We start from the raw sequence: 18,103 nt of genomic DNA, 5'->3' as shown, positions 1-18,103 counted from the left end.
AATTGGAGTTTGATGTTACAAGAGTACAATATTGTGATAACTCATATTAAAGGTAAAGATAATGTGGTTGCTGATTGTCTATCTCGATATTGAATGTACAATGTTTTTTTTTGGAGTGGTTTTTTTTATTGTAACACTCCTACTGTATTGTATATTGTGTATGTTATATGATTTATACATTTGTTTTTCTTGTAAGTAATTGTTAAAAATTTTTGTTCTTGTCAGACCAAAAATGTTTTTTTTTGGAGGGAGGTGTTACGTACCCGTGACACGTGACAGTGGTACCCTTGTCACGTGACTGGGGTTGAAGTTATACTGGACATGAGGTAATGGTGGAGTGATGTCATTTTCCCGCCAGTAGAGGTCATGTGACAGGTTTTTTCTACAGGGTATAAAAGGAAGACCCACCCTGTCAGGTGGGGCAGTTCGTGGCTGGATTTGCCAAGATGACTTCATGTTACTGTGTGATTTAATGTGATGACGCAGTTTAGTTAAAAATGAAGTTTTATATAATGCCTAAAGTTTAAAAGGTCAGAGCCAACGGTTTCTTTGCTAATGGAGAGTGAAGTTTGGAGATCAAGAAAAATCGATTTTCGATGGATTGACTTCGACCTTGTTTGATCCTCATTCGGAAGGATTTCGTTGACTATTCTCGCTGTTGACCCCTGGGATGACCAGAAAGGGTTTGAGAATAGTGTGGAAGAGAGGTCAGTCACTTTAAGTTGTTATATTTAATAAAATTCGACGTGGGAGTTCGACGCTGGGAATCGAAGGACATCGACGTGGAAGAGAATGTAAATCGCTTTAAAAAGTCTCTCCTTTTAAAAGTACCGTGAGCTTTTGAACTGTCGGCATATCGTTTTAAAATACTGCTTTCATTCGGCATATCGCTTTGGAGAACTGGTTTTTTCAATACTACTTTAAAGACTGTTTGAGACTGCAAAGCTATTAAGAACTGTCTGACCAGCTGTCAGCAGCTGAGCTCGGACCATTGTTTGGGTTTGTTTACATTTGAAGGGGGTTTGTTATCAGTGTTTAATAAACGTGTTATTCGTTATAAAACCCCTTGCCTAACTCATCTATATTATTGTTGCCCGAATACGTAACACCATCTTATGAATTTAAAAAGGGTATTGCAGAATCATAATCAGGTTTAATATCGCTGGTATATGTCATGAAATTTGTTAACTTTGCATCAGTAGTACAATACAATACATAATAATAGAGAAAAAACTGAATTGAAGTATACATACACATATATATGCACACTTGTATATTAAATAGTTAAATAAGTAGTGCAAAAATTAAAATTTTAAAAAGTGAGGTAGTGTTCATGAGTTCAATATCCATTCAGAAATCGGATAGTGGGGGGAAGAAGCTGTTACTGAATCGCTGAACGTGTGCCTTCAGACTTCCATCCCTCCTTCCTGAGGGCAGCAATAAGAACAGGGCATGTGTGGGTGTTGGGGGTCCTTAACGATGGATGCCATCTTTTTGAGGCATCACTCCTAGGTACTACTGGAGGCTAGTGCCCACGATGGAGCTGATGAGAACTCTCTGCAGATTATTTCAATACTTCTTCCTTGCAAGCCAATACAGTGAGCTGCAGCATACAGCCTCACAATCCACATGGCTCTTTCAGTAACTGAAATACAGGCGACAGCTCATGTTTTTTTTTTAATATAATGGAGTATTGCTGCTTCATAGCTCTAGTGATCAGTGTTTGATCCTGACCTCAGCTGCTGTCTGAGTTTGACTGTTCTCCATATTTCTGTTTCCACCACCCAAAGAGCTGGATAGTCAACTGACCATTGTAAATCATGCCTTAAAATAACTCTTAAAAAAAATGAAAGGTGAGTTAATGGGCAAGTGAAAGAGGATAAGTTGCAGGATACAGGTAAAAGGAACCGATCAGATTGCTGTTTCACAGTCAGTCAAATACATCTTAGAAAAGCTACTGATATACATGCTTTATAAACTGACCATAAACAATGTTATGAGAGTTTATTACCGGTATTATTAACTAACGTTCCAGATGATACACACCCTCTAATGCAAATTTCTGTGTCACAATGCTGGACTTGAAGGGTGTATTTAACTGATATTCACACACAAAAGACAAGTGATTGTCTATAATCTTCCGCAATCTTTAGTTAGATCTCTAGTCTACTTCTGACAGAAATTAAATCATTCATTTCTGTTAGAAGCAGACCAGAATAACAACTTGATTTTTCATTGTAGCCATCCGATTGGCCATGTCTAATGCTAATATGACTGGTTAGCAATATGACTGCATTTTATAAAAAGGGATAGCATATTTAAAATACACAGAATATTTATTTGGATTTCACAATTTAAAGTACAGAACTTCTGTGGATACTTTTAACAGTAATGCAATCCTTGGAGTTAATGTTTGACCCCAAGGGGTTTCAGAACAGTATGATTCAGTACCTGAAACTGGGAAGAGGTAACCAGCTGGGAAGAAGCCATGCAGCATGGGTAAATCCACCATCGAGGTCAGCATAGAGCTGAGCAACTTTCTCATTGAGCAGATTTCGAATCTCTTTTCCATGTAAACAACGGCTGGCTGTTAGAATGATCAGCTCTGAGAGGGCCTCAAACAAATCTAAAAAATAAACAAGTTGAAGCAATTTATTCTTAGTTTTAAATTCCCTCTGAATACTAACATTTTCTGCAAATAAACTTATCGTCAATACAATGAGAAAACAGATTCTTGTTCTGATTTCTTTTTCCTTACATTAAACTTTACTGGCATTTTGTGCAAATAGCATTCAAATATTATAAAAGCCCTGCAATTTTAATTGCTACAGTCAGTCATCCAGTGTGGCGACTGAACATTTGAAAAGTTGCATTTAAACTTACCCTGACAGCTCTGTGCTCAGCATGGCTTTCAAATGGGTATCTCCAGCTACACTGAGGTACTCAGTTCTCACCAATCCACCTCAATAAGCTCAGCAAGTTCATGTGTTTGCTAGTGTAAAGTTCTTTCTTACAACATGTTAAGCATACTTGCTCTATTGGACAGAGACTGTTGCTCATTTAGATACAAGTCAGAGTAAGTTAGAACACAGAGCGTAGAACATACAGCACAGGACACGCCCTTTGACCCACAACATAGTGCCAACCTTATAACCTACTCCAAGATCAATCTAACTCTTCCCTCCTACATAGCCTTCCATTTTTCAATCATCCATGTGCCTATTTAAGAGCTTCTTAAATGCCCCTAATGTATCTGCCTCCACCACCACCTCTGGCAAGGCATTCTACACACTCACCACTGTGTTAAAAAAAAGTTAACTCTGACACCCCCCCCATACTATCCTCCAGTCACCTTAAAATAATGCCCTCTCATATTAGCTATTTCTGCTCTGGGATAAAAAGTCTCTGGCTATCCACTCGATTCACGCCTCATATCATCTTGAACACTTCCATCAAATCACTCACACCCTCTTTCCTTCAGAAGAGAAAAGTCCTAGCTTGCTCAACCTATCCTCATAAAACACAGTATTCCAAGTGTGGTCTAACCAGGGTTTTATAGAGCTGCAACTTTACCTCGTAGCTCTTGAACGCAATCCCCTGACTAATGACTTCATTTCTTCGGCAGTTTGAACGGGGCACGACTGTGCAAGTGCGTGAAAGTCGGCCTGTGAGACAGTGGGAGATTTTAAAAAGCGAGCAGATTAACGGAGTGGGCAAAGGAGTAGTGGGAGACAGAGTAGGAAGACTTTGGCTCGAGAGGCTTCGGCGAGCAGAGGCTGAGGACGAGCTTGCTCCCATTCAGGTAAGGCCAGGTAAGCTCTTTTAATTAATCTAATTAGCTTAGGAGTAGGTAATGGAGGCAGCAGTTAGGGCAGTTGAGGGCTCCGTTTGCAGTATGTGGGAAGTCAGGGCGAGCACAATTGTCCCTGATGACTACACCTGCAAAAGATGCATCCAGCTGCAACTCCTGACAAACCGTGTTAGGGAAATGGAACTGGAGCTGGATGAACTTCGGATCATTCGGGAGGAGGAGGCAGAAATAAACAGGAGTTACAGGGAGATAGTCACCCCTAAAAGTCAGGAGGCAGGTAGATGGGTGACTGTCAGGAGAGGGAAGGGGATTAGACAGAATGAGCAGAGCACTCCTGTGGCCATTCCCATCAATAATAAATATACCGTTTTGAATACTGTTGGTGGGGACGACCTACCAGGGACAAGTTAGTGGTTGCGTCTCTGGCACCAAGAATGGACTCTCAGCTCATAAGGGAAGAAGGGAAAAGAGGAGAGCAGTAGTAATAGGGGATTTGATAGTTAAGAGGACAGATAGGAGGTTCTGTGGAAAAGATCAAGAATCTCGAATGGTCTATTGCCTCCCTGGTACCAGGGTCTGCAATATCTCGGATCAAGTTCTCAGTGTTCTCAAGAGGGAGGGCGAGCAGCCAAATGTCATGGTCCATGTAGGGACCAATGACGAGGATAGGAAGAAGGTGGAGGTCCTGCAAAGAGAACTTACGGAGTTAGGAGCAAAGTTGAAGGACAGGACCTCCAGGGTTGCAATCTCAGGATTGCTACATGTGCCATGTGCTAGTGAGGCTAGAAACAGGAAGATAATGCAGCTAAATACGTGGCTAAGGAGTTGGTGCATTGAAGTACATGCACTTTAGCCCTTCTACCTTACTACCTTTACACCCTTTATTCTGTTTCTCTTTCCTCAAAGCCTCTTTATATGTTAGATCTGGCTTTACTCCATGCACTATACTTGCAACTGTCGCATGACCTTTATCCTCCTCCACCTCACTATCTGCTCTAACACTTGGTTCACCTCCCCCTGCAAATCTAGTTTAAACCCCCCCCCGGAGCAGCACTAGCAAACCTTCCCGCAAGGATGCTAATCCCTTGTTCAGTTCAGGTGCAACCCGTCCCGTCGGAACAGGTCCCACCTTCCCTGGAACAAGGCCCAATTGTCCAGTGACATGAAGCCCTCCCCTCCCCCACCTTTTGATTCTGACATCTTCCCCCTTCATTCTCAGTTCTGAAGAAGGGTCTCAGCTCGAAACATCAACTGTTTATTCATTTCCATACAGGATGCCTGACCTGCTGAGTTCCTCCAGCATTTTGTATTCTTTGCACCACATTTTCTTGCCTTCTTAGTTCAAAGTAAAATTTATTATCAGAGTACATACATGTTACCACATGCAACCCTGAGATTCTCCCTCTGCGGGCATACTGAGTAAATCTATAGAACAATAACTGTAAACAGGATCAATGAACAACATACTGTGCAGATGCAAATGTAATAAATAGTAATAAATAACGAGTATGAAATGACAAGATAAAGAGTCCTTAGAGTGAGACCAGCGGTTGTGGGGACACCAGAAATAGAATGAGAGTAGTCATCCCCTTTTGTTCAAGAGCCTGATGGTTGATTGTAGTAATTGCTCTTGAACCTGGTGGTGCGAGTCCTGAGGCACTTATGCCTTTTACCTGATGGCAACAGTGAGAAAAGAGCATAGCCTAGGTGGTGAGGATCTCTGATGATGGATGTGGTTTTTCTACAGCAATGTTTCATGTAGATGTGCTCAGTCGTTGGAAGGGTTTTACCCGTGAAGCTCTGGGCCAAATTCACTACCTGCAGATGAACGTGCATTCAAGTCTGCTTTTTAACCTATATTTTTGAAGAACGAAATCATCAGAATTCTCCAAAGCAATCTTGTAAACTGGGAGAATGCAGAAGTGAAAAATGAGTTGCATTTTGCCATGACAGATTATTCAAATGACAGGAAAAGTAAGTTCTGTATGGACTCTCATGCAGGCTGTCCCTAAGCAAACCATGCCTTTCCAACGCACAAAATTCCTACCCTTCAGTCTCTTCTCCAGTTGTTTCCTTCCTACTCACTTGAGGCTCACTCGTCTATACCTACCTGGATTATCCCTATTTCCTTTCTTGAACAAAGGCACATTTGCTACCCACCTGTTGCCATTGAGGACACAAATATCTTTGTGAACGATCCAGCATTCTCCCCATTTGTTTCTTCAAATATTCTGGGATATATACTATCAGGCCCTGAGACTTGTACATCTTAATGCTTTACAGAAGGCACAGTACTACCTCCTCTTAATCTCAAAGTGTCCCAACACATTAACATGTCCCAGTCAGCCTTCACTATTCTCGAAATCCTTATACTTGGTAAATACTGACACAAAGTATTCATTTAATACCTCAGCTACTTGCACTGACTCCAAACACAAATTCCCTCCTTTACCCTTGAATGGATCTGCCTTCTGTTTTGTTACACTCATTTTCTTAACATAATTTTAAATTAAAACTTTGAGGTTCTCCTTAACCTTGCTTGCCAAAGACTATTCATGGCTTCTTTTGCCTTCCTAATCACCTGCTCGAGCACTTTCCTGCTAAGATTACATTCCACAAGGGCCCAGTCCGATTTTAGTTTTCTAAACTCTATGCACATTTGGTTTTCCTTCCTAAATTTAGAACCTCTCAGGTCACCCAAGGTTTCCTTACCACCCTTGCCCTTACTCCTTATTGGAACACTGATCCTGAACTCCGATCAACTGGTCTTTAAACATACCAGACATGGACTTGTCCGAAAGTGGCTGCTCCTAATCAATTCCTTAGCTCCTGTCTTATCCTGTTGTAACTTGCCCTCCTCCAATTTACTGCCTTTCCACAAGATCTTATTTTATCCTTACTTATAATTATCTTCAAACATAATGAGTTGTGCTCACTATTCTCAAAATATTCACCCACTATCCGGACTGTACCTGGCCTGGTTCCTTTCCCAAAACCAGGTCCAATAAGTTTCCTCAAGTTGGACTTTCCACATACTGTACTGTTTCAAGACCCCTCCCAGATGCACTGAAGAAATCCTGCCTCATCTACGCTTTTTGTGCAAAGGAAGTTCCAATCAATACTTGGGAAGTTAAAGGCCCTCAGTACAACAATGCTGCTGTTTCTACACCTTTCCGTCTACATCTCTATACTTCCACCTCCGAGAGGGGGCCATAGTCAAATCCCATCATCGTAATCACACCTTTCTTATTTTGGAGCTCCACTCAAGTTGCCTCTGTGAACGAGCTGTCCAGTGCACCCTCTCCGATCACTGCTGTTACTATACAGGGACAAGAGATTTTTCACATTTCAAAACTGTCTTATTCCTTTCACTGAGGATTAGTAAGTAACCTGACCTGAGTTAGCAAACTCATCTGCTATACCTGTTGGCTTGTCACAAGCTTTCTTTACAATATGAATTCTTGCGCTTTATTTTTAACTATTGTATAGTAGGTATGAGGAAGAGACTTTTCAGGTAAAACTCTTTCTTCTACCACATTTCGAAGATAGTATGTCTTGCAGAATACAATTAATGAGCCGTACAGTACATGAACAAACTCTTTGGCCTGCTGAGTGCACACTACTATAAACCACCCACTTACACATCTTACTTAACACCAATTTTTAGCCTCCTTATGTTTATGAACTTGACAGATTTTTTTACCATTCACTTGCACACAAAGAACAGTACACAGTGGCTAATCAAACTACTGGAGAGTTGGGAGGAAAAATGAACGGCCCAAGGGAAACCCATGTGTCTCAAAAAGAACATACATGCACCATACAAGCAGCACCCAGAGGCACCATCTCTGCTAACTATGCCACTGTCCCCTTCCCACCCTTTCAAATTAGAATATACTATTACTTAGTACTACACTTCACCCACAATTAAATAACTCAGCATAAACAATAATCCTCAACTTAACTTCTTTGGATTTTATGCAAAGTTATTTCAAGTTAAAACCAGCAAAAGCAGAGATGATGAAATATTCAAATACTTACTTTTGACACCACTGTCACCCCAACGTTTAAAATACTCAATAGTTTCCTCTTCGATCAGAGAGATGTGCTGTTTAAATTGTGCAATGTTCAGACCAGTTTTGAGCATCTTCTTCTGTTCCAGAAATAACTTGTCAAATAAGAAAACAACTTTTATTTATGGAAAATACTTAAAAATGGAAAAGTAATTTCTTTTACTTACAGAAACAATTCAATGCTCTGAAGAGATGAACTTTGCAACTTTGTCCTTTCCCACTCTAAATGACGTATTTTGCTTACAAAGTTAACTTACAGATAACTCAAAATGGCAATTGTTCAATAAACATTGGCTGTTCGCGGCCAAGGTTTTCATTTTATGCTCTGTTTTAACTTGTCAGTGATAATAAACCTGATTCTGTTTCTGAATTTCTAGTTAGAGGCATTGATCTACAGAGGAATTGGAATTTTATTTTACATTTGTTGTATTTTCATATTTTCTTACGACGAAGGGCTAACCAACCATCTGTGACATGTTCTCTTCTCAACAGGAAGGAGGTAAAGGAGCCTAAAGACACACACTCAGCATTTTAGGAACAGCTTCTTCCCCTCAGCCATCAGATTGATACTGAACCAATGAACATACTTCACTACTTATGCTCTCTTTTCACATTACTTATTTAGTTTTTTGTATATATTTCTTTTTTTAATTCATTGTATATTTTAGGTATTGCACTGTTCTGCTGCCAAGAAACAACAAATTTCATGATTAATGCTGGTGATAATAAACGTGATTTTGATTTAGATAGAACATGTTTAGCCAACTATGACTGAATCAAGCTTCAGTTCTGAGTAAACAGGCAGCTTTCAGACCAGACACACAAAATATTCAAGTTAAAGTCAAACATGACATCCAAATTACAACAAGAGCCCTTCACCACTAATTCCTGTCAGATGTATGAGCTGTCTCTCCATGCTGCTCTTACCCCTTTTACTCCATTGTCTTAACAAATGAGTTTTGGAAGTCCATTTAGACCATACCAACTGCATTTCCCTCACTGACCTCTGTTACATCAAAGCAAATTGCTATTAAGGTTCGTGAGACACTATGCGCCTTTAATAAATCTGTACTGGCTTTCACTAATTAATCAGTGTTTGTCCAAATTATTGATGATTATTTCTTCTTCATTGTTTCTAGAAAGCTCCCTGCCACTAAGTTTGCTAGCTTTCCAAATTCTGGCTTCATTGTAAGATATTTCAGTGTGCTTAAGATGCCAAAAAGTGCGATGCAGTAAGTGCAGAAGCTGGAAACTGCTGGGAGTGCTCAACAGTATCCGTGGGAAGAAAGAGCTGCAGAAAGATAAAAACTACAGATGCCGAAAAAATAGATCTGTCCCCATTCAGCATCCCACAGGGTCTGTTCCCTCTGCGAGTCCCTGCTTCACTCTTATGAGTCTACCAACCGGTCAGTTCATAAGGGCGGTCCAGAGTTTTCACTCAATTTTCAGTCCCACCCCCACTCTGAATTCTCCCTTGGGCTTCTTATAGATCATTCCAACACCACTAAGCTCAAACAAAAACCATCTCAACTCCCATTGTAGACTTGAGGCTGATTTTAACAATTTCAAGTGACCAGCTCTTCCTCTCTTTTACACACATACATCCCTCTCCCCACACCGTCCGATGTGGCTTTTCAATCTCAAAATTTTGCTTCTTTTTTCTCTCTTTTTCTTTTATCCCTAACTTCATGTTTTTTTTTAAAAAAACAGGTGATACTTTGATCATTTTAGTCTACACCATATTACAGACATTTCTTCTTTCTATACACCGATAACCCCCCCACAACCCAACTCAGGCAAGGTTGCTCACTTTCCAAATCTAATATAAGGCCTTCAACCTGAATCAAAGCATCTACATGAATATGAATAAAACTAATAAAACAAGCTGAAGAAACCTAGCAGCTCAGATAGCATTTACAGACCACAAAATCGGGTCAATGTTACAGATTATTAAAATCAGAACTACTGAATATCTCCTATATTTTCTATCTTTTATTTCAGATACATGGCATCTGCAGATTTTTATTATCAGATGAGTACTATTAATATAACTAAAATCTGAAGTTTCTTTGTGGCAAAAATAAATTTGCCTTTGAATTAAGTATAATTTGAGAACAAGAATGATGTCCAATGTTTAATTCTGTCATTCATTACACAATTCCCACCTTCAGCAGCTTACTATAATCAAGAGATCATAAATAGATTAGATATTTTTAAAAAAACAAAGAAACTAATTACAGGACGAGTCCTGATTACAGTTGATGTGAAAAGCCCCACATTTCTGTCCAACAGGAAAATATACATACTGGGTTTGGAATATCGTAGGCAACTCCTTTGCCAAAAACTGGAGTGGTAAGCTTGGAGTAAACATCCTCAGCATTTAAGTCCTCATTTTTACTGTTGAAGAGCAAAGCAGCCGAGTCACTCCCCAGTAAATATGTAAATGTCTTCCCAACCATTGTGAAACTAAACACAGGACCATACTGTTTAAAAAAAAAGAGAATGATTTAAAATGATAAAAAAAATTGAATTGACATTAGTTGACCTATTACTTTCAAAGAGCATACACTTAGTAATTCCCTGAGTCCAACTAAACTTGCCATTCTGACAATATTTACTTTCTCAAATAACAACTTGTGAAAATTCAGCAGAGCCTGTATATAATGCATTCACGAGCTTTCACTCCAATAATTTGCAGCACAAAATACTGATGCATCAGACTTCATGACCAAGGATATTAGCAGTTACACCATTAATCTGAGAAATAGGGATCTTGGGATAATGGTCACAGAAGTTGTTAGCATGTTAGAAAAGGCATTTGCAGTGTACATCTTTAGTAGTTGAGGCACTGAGCTCAACAGTTAGGAAATTATGGTGAAACTTTTTATAAAGTTCTGGTTTGTCCACATCTGGAGTATTGCATTCAGTTCTGGTTTCCCCATTTGTGCAAGCTTTGGAGAGGGTGCAGAAGAGGTTTTCCGGGAGGGTGCCTGGATTAGGGGCGTGTTAAATAAGGTGAGGTTAGAAAAACCTGGCTTGTTTTCTCTGGAGGGGCAAAGGCTGAGAGGAGACTTGATACTTATAAAATTATGAGACACAGGTACAGTAGGAAGCCAATATCTATCTCCCAGGGTTGAAATGTCTAATACTAGAAGGTATGTATTTAAGGTGAGGGAAGGGGTGAGGAGGCAAATTCAAAGGAAATGTGTAGGAGAAATGGTGGGTTCCTGGAATGTGCTGCAAGGAGAGTGGAGGCAGAAATGAAAATAGACATTTAAGAATCTTAGACAGGCACATAAATAGACAGAGAATGGTGAGATTATGGACAATACAGTATGCAGGCAGAAGTTTAATTAGTTCAGCACAATATTGTGGGCTGAAGGGCCTATTCTGTTATTCAGAACAAATTGTACCAATTAAACAAAAGTTGTAAGTAATTATAGATGGATTTTAATGTGGAAATAAATTTGCAAAATAGCAGTAACTCTTGATGTATGTTTATGCTAATTAACACAAGAGTGTAACTAGATAAAAATGTTGGGAATACTTATAAATAATGGTTTTACACTATTGGCACTATAGGAATGTACCTGAAGAAACAATAAATTGAAGTAAATGAAATAATTATATACTAACAAAATTTTAGTCCCACAGCTATAGAAATTTTTTTTCAATTATTCACCTCTCAAAATACATTAAATATTGAAAATTCAGTTTTGCACAACAGATTTAATAAACTTTCAGCATTTCCCCCAATTACTCCTCCACAAGTATCAGGCAAGATTTCTGATATGTCCAATGCAACCCTTTTTTCCCCAAATCAAACACTCAGCTCAACCACATTTCTTTAAGGTCATTATAATGAACAGTAGAAATAGCGACAACTGGAAATTATGCACAATTACGATTATGTGACCGGAGAGCAGAAGTATATTTAACACTTACTTTAGAGTATGCATCTTCTAAAAAGTCAATCGGATTTCTTCCAAAAGCAATTGCATGTCCAAGGAATGGAATGCTAGAATGAATATATGGCGGGTATTTCTGAAAAAAAAAGATGCCAGTAACTTAGCAATCAATGAAATACACTAACATAAACAGTAATAATTTCACACACTCAGTCCATCTTGTTGTCTAACAGATACACCAAGTAATAAGAAAGAGTAATAGAAAATTGGTCTTTATTGTGATGGATAGGAGGGGGGAAATTAGGGGAGTTTTGATCCAGTTTTACTGTATATTGGTGAATTTGCAGTTATAGTCTCCATATTTAAGAGATGACATACTTGCTTTGGACAATGTGAAAAGAATGCTCGATATGAAGAGACACATGAAGAATGGTTGAGCAGGATTTATCTGATTGAAACATAAGCAAGTCTGTGGGGATCTGACAGGGTACGTCTTCACAAATTGGAGATCTAGAATTAGGGTATATCAGAAGCTAATGAGATGGAATTTCTTCGCCCAGGTGGTTGTCCTTCTGAGGTATTCCCTTATCACAGATACATGCAATGCAGATAATGAGAGACTTTTGAACAGCAGGAGAGGCTTCAAAGGTCCAATCAGTCCACTTTTGTTTCTTATATTCAAAATTATCCACCACATAAAAGTCCTAATAACTCTTCTAGTTTTAAGTAGCACTTTAACTGCCTATCCAATTACATCAAGTGACATAATTTCTCCTTCAATCAGCCTCTACGCTGTCAATAATTACACAAAAGCACTTTTCTTAATGTGATTATTCTTTACTAGTTTTAATTACGTTGATCATACCAACATATGGTATCAACTGCAAGATAAGAATGAAAAATAATTCACAATTTTATGTGAGGAAAAAATAATTAAATAAACAAAATGCGAAAGAAACAAAAATATGTTGTCAATTTTTGTCAAGGGCTCCCATTATGGAAACTTGTGATACAGATGGCTTTCTAGGAACACAAACCCTCCAATAACATTGGGGCAAGCCGTATTTGCCTTTCCTCTTATTTTTAATATACATTCATTCATGATTAGTGGGTGCCTTTAATGAGATATGTGAGCTGTCTTCTAGAACCACTGCAATTTGAAGGTAGCACTGTGGTGTGCTGTTAAGAGTTTCAATATTCTGATTCATCAACAACGAAAGAATAGTGATAAATTATACTCTGAATTCTGTTATGGCTTTCCCCCTGTACTACCTTGATGTACTGATGTGCTATAATAATCTGTATGGATGGAGCACAAAACAAAGTTCACTGCACCTCAGTATACGAGACAAATAATAAGCCAATCAGCAAAGTTTCAAGTCACTACATGGCTTGAAAAGGAAGTCCGGGTTGGTGCTGTTCCCCTGCACTTATTGTTTGCTTTTTGTGGGTGATACAAGTCATAGATGTGGAGTGCTCTTGAAGAAACCTGAAGAACTGCTGGATTGCATCTTGTGCATCATACATCCTACAACCACAGAGCCCCAGCTGTAAGGAGAATAATTATCTGTGGTGGGTTGGTCGTCAAGGACGCAGACTTTCCTCTCCCGGATAGTCGTGTTAGAGTGTCACTGGTGTTGCACTCATCCAACTAACACATGGGTATGATGTTGTACTTCTGCATTGTGCTTTCCCAGTGCTGCAACAGCCTTGGGATGAATCACTCTGAAGAATACCCAATTTTCTGCCTGCTTTTGTAAATCTAAGTGCAATAAGATTCTGCCTATTCAGTCCAGGATTGGTCATGGGGTATTCAATGGCACCAAGACAATGCAGTACTATGAGATGACAATACTCTCTTCCTAGCATTTGTGGCACAAAACATTGCCTTGTCACTCATCAGGCAAGCCAAGGTGTTCACAGCTCTTTGTCCATGCAGATATGGTTTATTCAATAGTGTAAAGAATTGTGAAGGGAACAGTATATTATGCAAATGTTGACCAACATTCTGATCTTACAATGAACAGAATATCATGGATAAAGCTTACTTTAGGAAATAACGCTGAGAAGTTTCTGCCTCGATGGTTTGGAACAGAGTTAACTGGCTTCCAACAACCTTACTTTATGAACATAATCAAGAGAAGTGGGTTTATAGCTGATGAGCTTGGCTGTCATTCAAGGGATTATATCTGAATTTCTGTATAAAATCCAATTTCCCCATTGGGGTCATTAATCTCAATTTGCATAATCTTCAAAAATCAAGTATTAATTATCTTCCAATCATTACAGTCTTCTAAAGTAAAGAAAATCATATGATAGGCAATTTCCCTGAATGAAAGAATGTCTCATCATAGTCATGTCTAAAGACCATGACCCCCACCTTCAGACTTTCAGGCCATGCTTAACACACTTAGCATTCTTTCTCAGAGAACCAAGCACTTTCTTTAATGAAAGAGTACTGGGAAAATTATTGGAACTATAAGCCAGCAAATCCATTAAACCTGGTGTTTTAAAAGAACAGAAGAAATGTGGAATCAAAATGCAATCACAGTGTTTAAGAGGCATTTAGACAAACACTTAAATAGGCCAGGCATAGAAGATACGATAGTGTAAATGGGCGAAAATGTCACCATGGAAGTTATGGACCAAGGAGTTCGTTTTTGTGCTGAACAAAGTGGCTACAAAGATGACTTACGAATTGATCACAATGCTCAAACCCTCCTTATTTGCAAACAGAATCTAAACAGTCTGGAAAATGACAAATGTAACACCATTACTTAATGAGAGAAAAAGCCAAATTGAAAGCCAGTTTCATTCCTGGAGGAACGTTGTTTCGATTTTACTGTGTATTGTACCAGCAATTTATGGTCGAAATGACAATAAACTTGACTTGATTCAGGAAATGTAGGAAAATAATGAAATCTGTGGTTAACTGTTAATTTAGAATTTAGGAAGAACTGGTGTTTTATCCCTCATCGTACAGAGTAAGCAATTCTTGTGGAAGGGCTTTGATGAGACTTTGATGAAAGCAGCACTGAGCTAACTTTCTCTCTAGTAAGGTACACAAAAATTAAAACCAGGACCACAGGGCTAGCCTTTGAAGAGACAGATTAGCATATAGCCTCTAGAATTTGGAAGAATGAGAAACAAACACATAGAACACATGATTTTGAAAGGATTTGATCAGAAAATTAGCTTTTATCAACTTTTAGTGAGTTTAGAACTAGAAAGTACAACCTCAGAATACAGAGGTCTGTCGTTAAAAACCTAGAAGAGAAATATGTTCACTAGAAGGTCAGTGAAACCTCATGTCTTCGGATTGGCTTTCTTTAATTAAAGGCTGAGATCAATAAATAAATTCTCAGGGAAGTGGATCAGACAGAAAAGAACTTCTTTTTAATATCACGGTATCATAATGGTTGGTTTGAATGACAGATCTGACATACCAGGTCATGTAACCTATTATTTCTTATAGCCCAAATAATTATAGCCCAAATTTCTACAGCAAAATAATTTTCAATTAGTTCGAACACAATTCTGTAACTACTTCACAGGCAGCAACAAAGATCCATCCAATCTACAGTTTGCAATTTACCTGATGGTAACCATTGCATCAAAAATGACTGAGGTGCTGTCACAGAATGTTAACAAGACAGTAGGAATTATGTCTGGCTCTATTATTATCACTGGCAGACTCTAATGGCGTGCTGTATAAAAGTTTCATATCACGTATTTCTTTAAAACATCACTTTAGTCCATATCACCTAGTTCTTGGTTTCTGCAAATTGGAACACTTTCTCTGTCAACACTAAGGAATCATTAGAAATACCTGTCAGATCGGCTCCCAGCCTGCTACAGCTTCGACAACATATCAGCCACATTATAATTTACAAATTAAACAATGTGATATTTATAGTCAGCTCCTGGTAATAATTTTTACTATGGCAATCCTTATGAGTAACAGTTAATCTGAAGGAACAGTGAACCACGTTTTAAATAATTGAGATAAATTGAAAACGACTGCTTCCAGTATGATTTATTCATACTCAAAGGTGGTTTACTCTCAATTTGTTCCCTACTTCGGAGGCAACTGAGGATGGGCAATAAATGTCGCACTGCCAGGGGCATCGGATTCCTGCAGGGAATGATAATACAAAGTTAAGAACCATTTCCAAAATATAACAGAATTGAGTTCTGATACATACTGTGTTCGGACTTTCATAATGTTTTAGGCTCATTTTGGAGAAGTACGCCAGACTTAAGATAAAAGCTGAAGTAACCAGCACCATGGACGTCAAGCTGCCATCCACGACCTTTTCCACGGCATTTCCCAGGATGGACGAGCCAGCCTCCAGCAGCAGCAACAGCATCGCGGCGACCGCAGACTCAGCCCTTCGGCACCCCTCCCTGCACGGTACAGATTTGCAAGCGGTAGTCCCGGGGGGTTCTGCCCTGAGATGCAATCTGACGGCCGCAAGCGGTTTCTGCCTCCACCGCTGTAGTTACGGTGTAACGGACATACAGGAGACCGCCGCACCAAGACACACACGCTCACCGCAGCGCTGGCTGGAGGGACCCGGAGCAAGGGGGCGGGCCCGACGCAGGGACCGGACTCGAGCAACTCTCATTGGCTGCCCGCCGCTCGGACCGGACCAGCTGCAGACTCGAGCAACGCTCATTGGCTACCCGCCGCTCTACTGATGTCTGACTATATGATGTCACAAAGCAGCCCGAGCAGTGACGCGATCCCGGGGGAGATGGGGGGGGGGGGGTCTCTCTCCCGGTTGAACTTCGCTGCTGAAAGCGCATTAAGACTTGGGGACGATTTCATTATAGAACCAGAAGAAGTGGCAATCAGAAAGTTGAAAAACATCAGTAGATTCTGGATTTAATTTAATTACATTTAACCAACCAGGTGAAGATGCAACTTGTCACGTACCCTGTGACCGGGTTACCAAACCAGCAGAAATGGAATTGGCATTGGAGTCCGGTGGTACTGTAACTAAAAGTGTTTATTAGTAAACTAAGTAATACAGTACTATAAAATGCAAACATATATATAAAACAGGTTAGCAATGATATATATAGAAGTGTAGAAATATAAATCAAAACCAAGCTCTATCGAAGTCTAGGGGTAAATGAATAGTCTTATAATGGTGCAGAGTTCAGTTCAGTTTAGTTTAAGTCGAGGTAGTTGCTGTTGTACCGTTGGAGAGAGAGAGAGAGCGAGGGGTGATGCAGTTGCAGGCAAACCTTCCATGTCTTCTTGTCCTGTTGTGGTCACCGACTGTGACCCCCTCAGTACCAGGCCAACCTTCAGTGGCAAGCTTGTCACCCAGGTGAGGGTGGACACACACACAAGCCCCCACCAGTCTGCCTTCACACACTGTGAGCCTCTGATCAATTCCCCCGAATCGATCCTCCAAACCCCCACCTTCGCGTGGGTGCACAACACTCGTTCAGTGTCCCGTGGTGTGTCTGCCTGTGTCTCAGCAGACTTGCTTTTTATCTCCCCTGCCGGGGTACCAGCCATCCATCACCTCACCTGGCACCGCCTTGCTGTCTCAGCAGGAATCTACACAAGCAAGCAAAAGTGTCCTTGGAGCAAAAATAAACAATTATCGAAGAAGCCATAGTACTAAATCATTCTCTCTCTCCCCCCTCTCTCTCTCATTATCAGCATCTGCAGCAGGATGCCTCCCCCTCTCCTCTCTCTCTCTCTCTCTCATTAGCAGCATAGTTCACAGGGGGTCAACTCTGGACACCATCTCAGCCTGGTTTGCTCATCACACATCACAAATTAAAAAGATGAAATACCAGACACTGTACTTGATTGAAATCTAAAATAAATAATATGAAAAATTATTTTAAAATGCAAACACGAGAAAATCTGCAGATGCTGGAAATTCAAGCCCCTCCTCCCCTTCTTACCCCATCCCTAATTTTTATTTTTTTCCTCTCACAGTAACTCCTTGCCTGTTCTCCATCTTCCTCTGGTGCTCCCTTACCCCTTTCTTTCTCCCTAGGCCTTCCGTCCTATGATACTCCCCCTTCTCCAGCTGTGTATCCCTTTTGCCAATCACCTTTCCAGCTCTTAGCTTCATTCCCCACCCCCTGTCTTCTATCATTTTGGATCTCCCCCTCCCTCTTCCACTTTCAAATTCTCTTACCATCTCTTTTTTCCGTTAGTCCTGATGAAGCGTCTCGACCCAAAACGTCGACTGTACTTCTTCCTGTAGTTGCTGCCTGGCCTGCTGCATTCCACCAGCATTTTGTGTGTGTTGCTTGGAAACCAGGCTGCATCTGTAAAG

The 18,103-nt window shown here is 40.0% G+C and overlaps 1 protein-coding gene across 1 annotated transcript in view; it reads right to left on the bottom strand.

The window, feature by feature from the left end:
- Positions 1-16,365, bottom strand: part of cyp51 (cytochrome P450, family 51) — a 35,085-nt gene extending 18,720 nt beyond the window's left edge. Inside the window, exons 1-5 of the mRNA XM_073054485.1 lie at positions 15,998-16,365; positions 11,830-11,928; positions 10,191-10,367; positions 7,853-7,979; positions 2,452-2,626 (exon numbers count right to left, since the gene is read on the bottom strand). Of these exons, the coding sequence (XP_072910586.1) occupies positions 2,452-2,626; positions 7,853-7,979; positions 10,191-10,367; positions 11,830-11,928; positions 15,998-16,162 (743 nt within the window). The 5' untranslated portion in view covers positions 16,163-16,365. The remainder of the gene's footprint in view (positions 1-2,451; positions 2,627-7,852; positions 7,980-10,190; positions 10,368-11,829; positions 11,929-15,997) is intronic.
- Positions 16,366-18,103: the final 1,738 nt, after the last annotated feature.

The sequence above is a fragment of the Hemitrygon akajei genome, chromosome 8 (genome assembly GCF_048418815.1).
Source record: "Hemitrygon akajei chromosome 8, sHemAka1.3, whole genome shotgun sequence".
NCBI classification, from domain to species: Eukaryota; Metazoa; Chordata; class Chondrichthyes; order Myliobatiformes; family Dasyatidae; genus Hemitrygon; species Hemitrygon akajei.
Note: the sequence above shows the minus strand (reverse complement) of the source record. Positions and strands in the feature narration are given on the sequence as shown.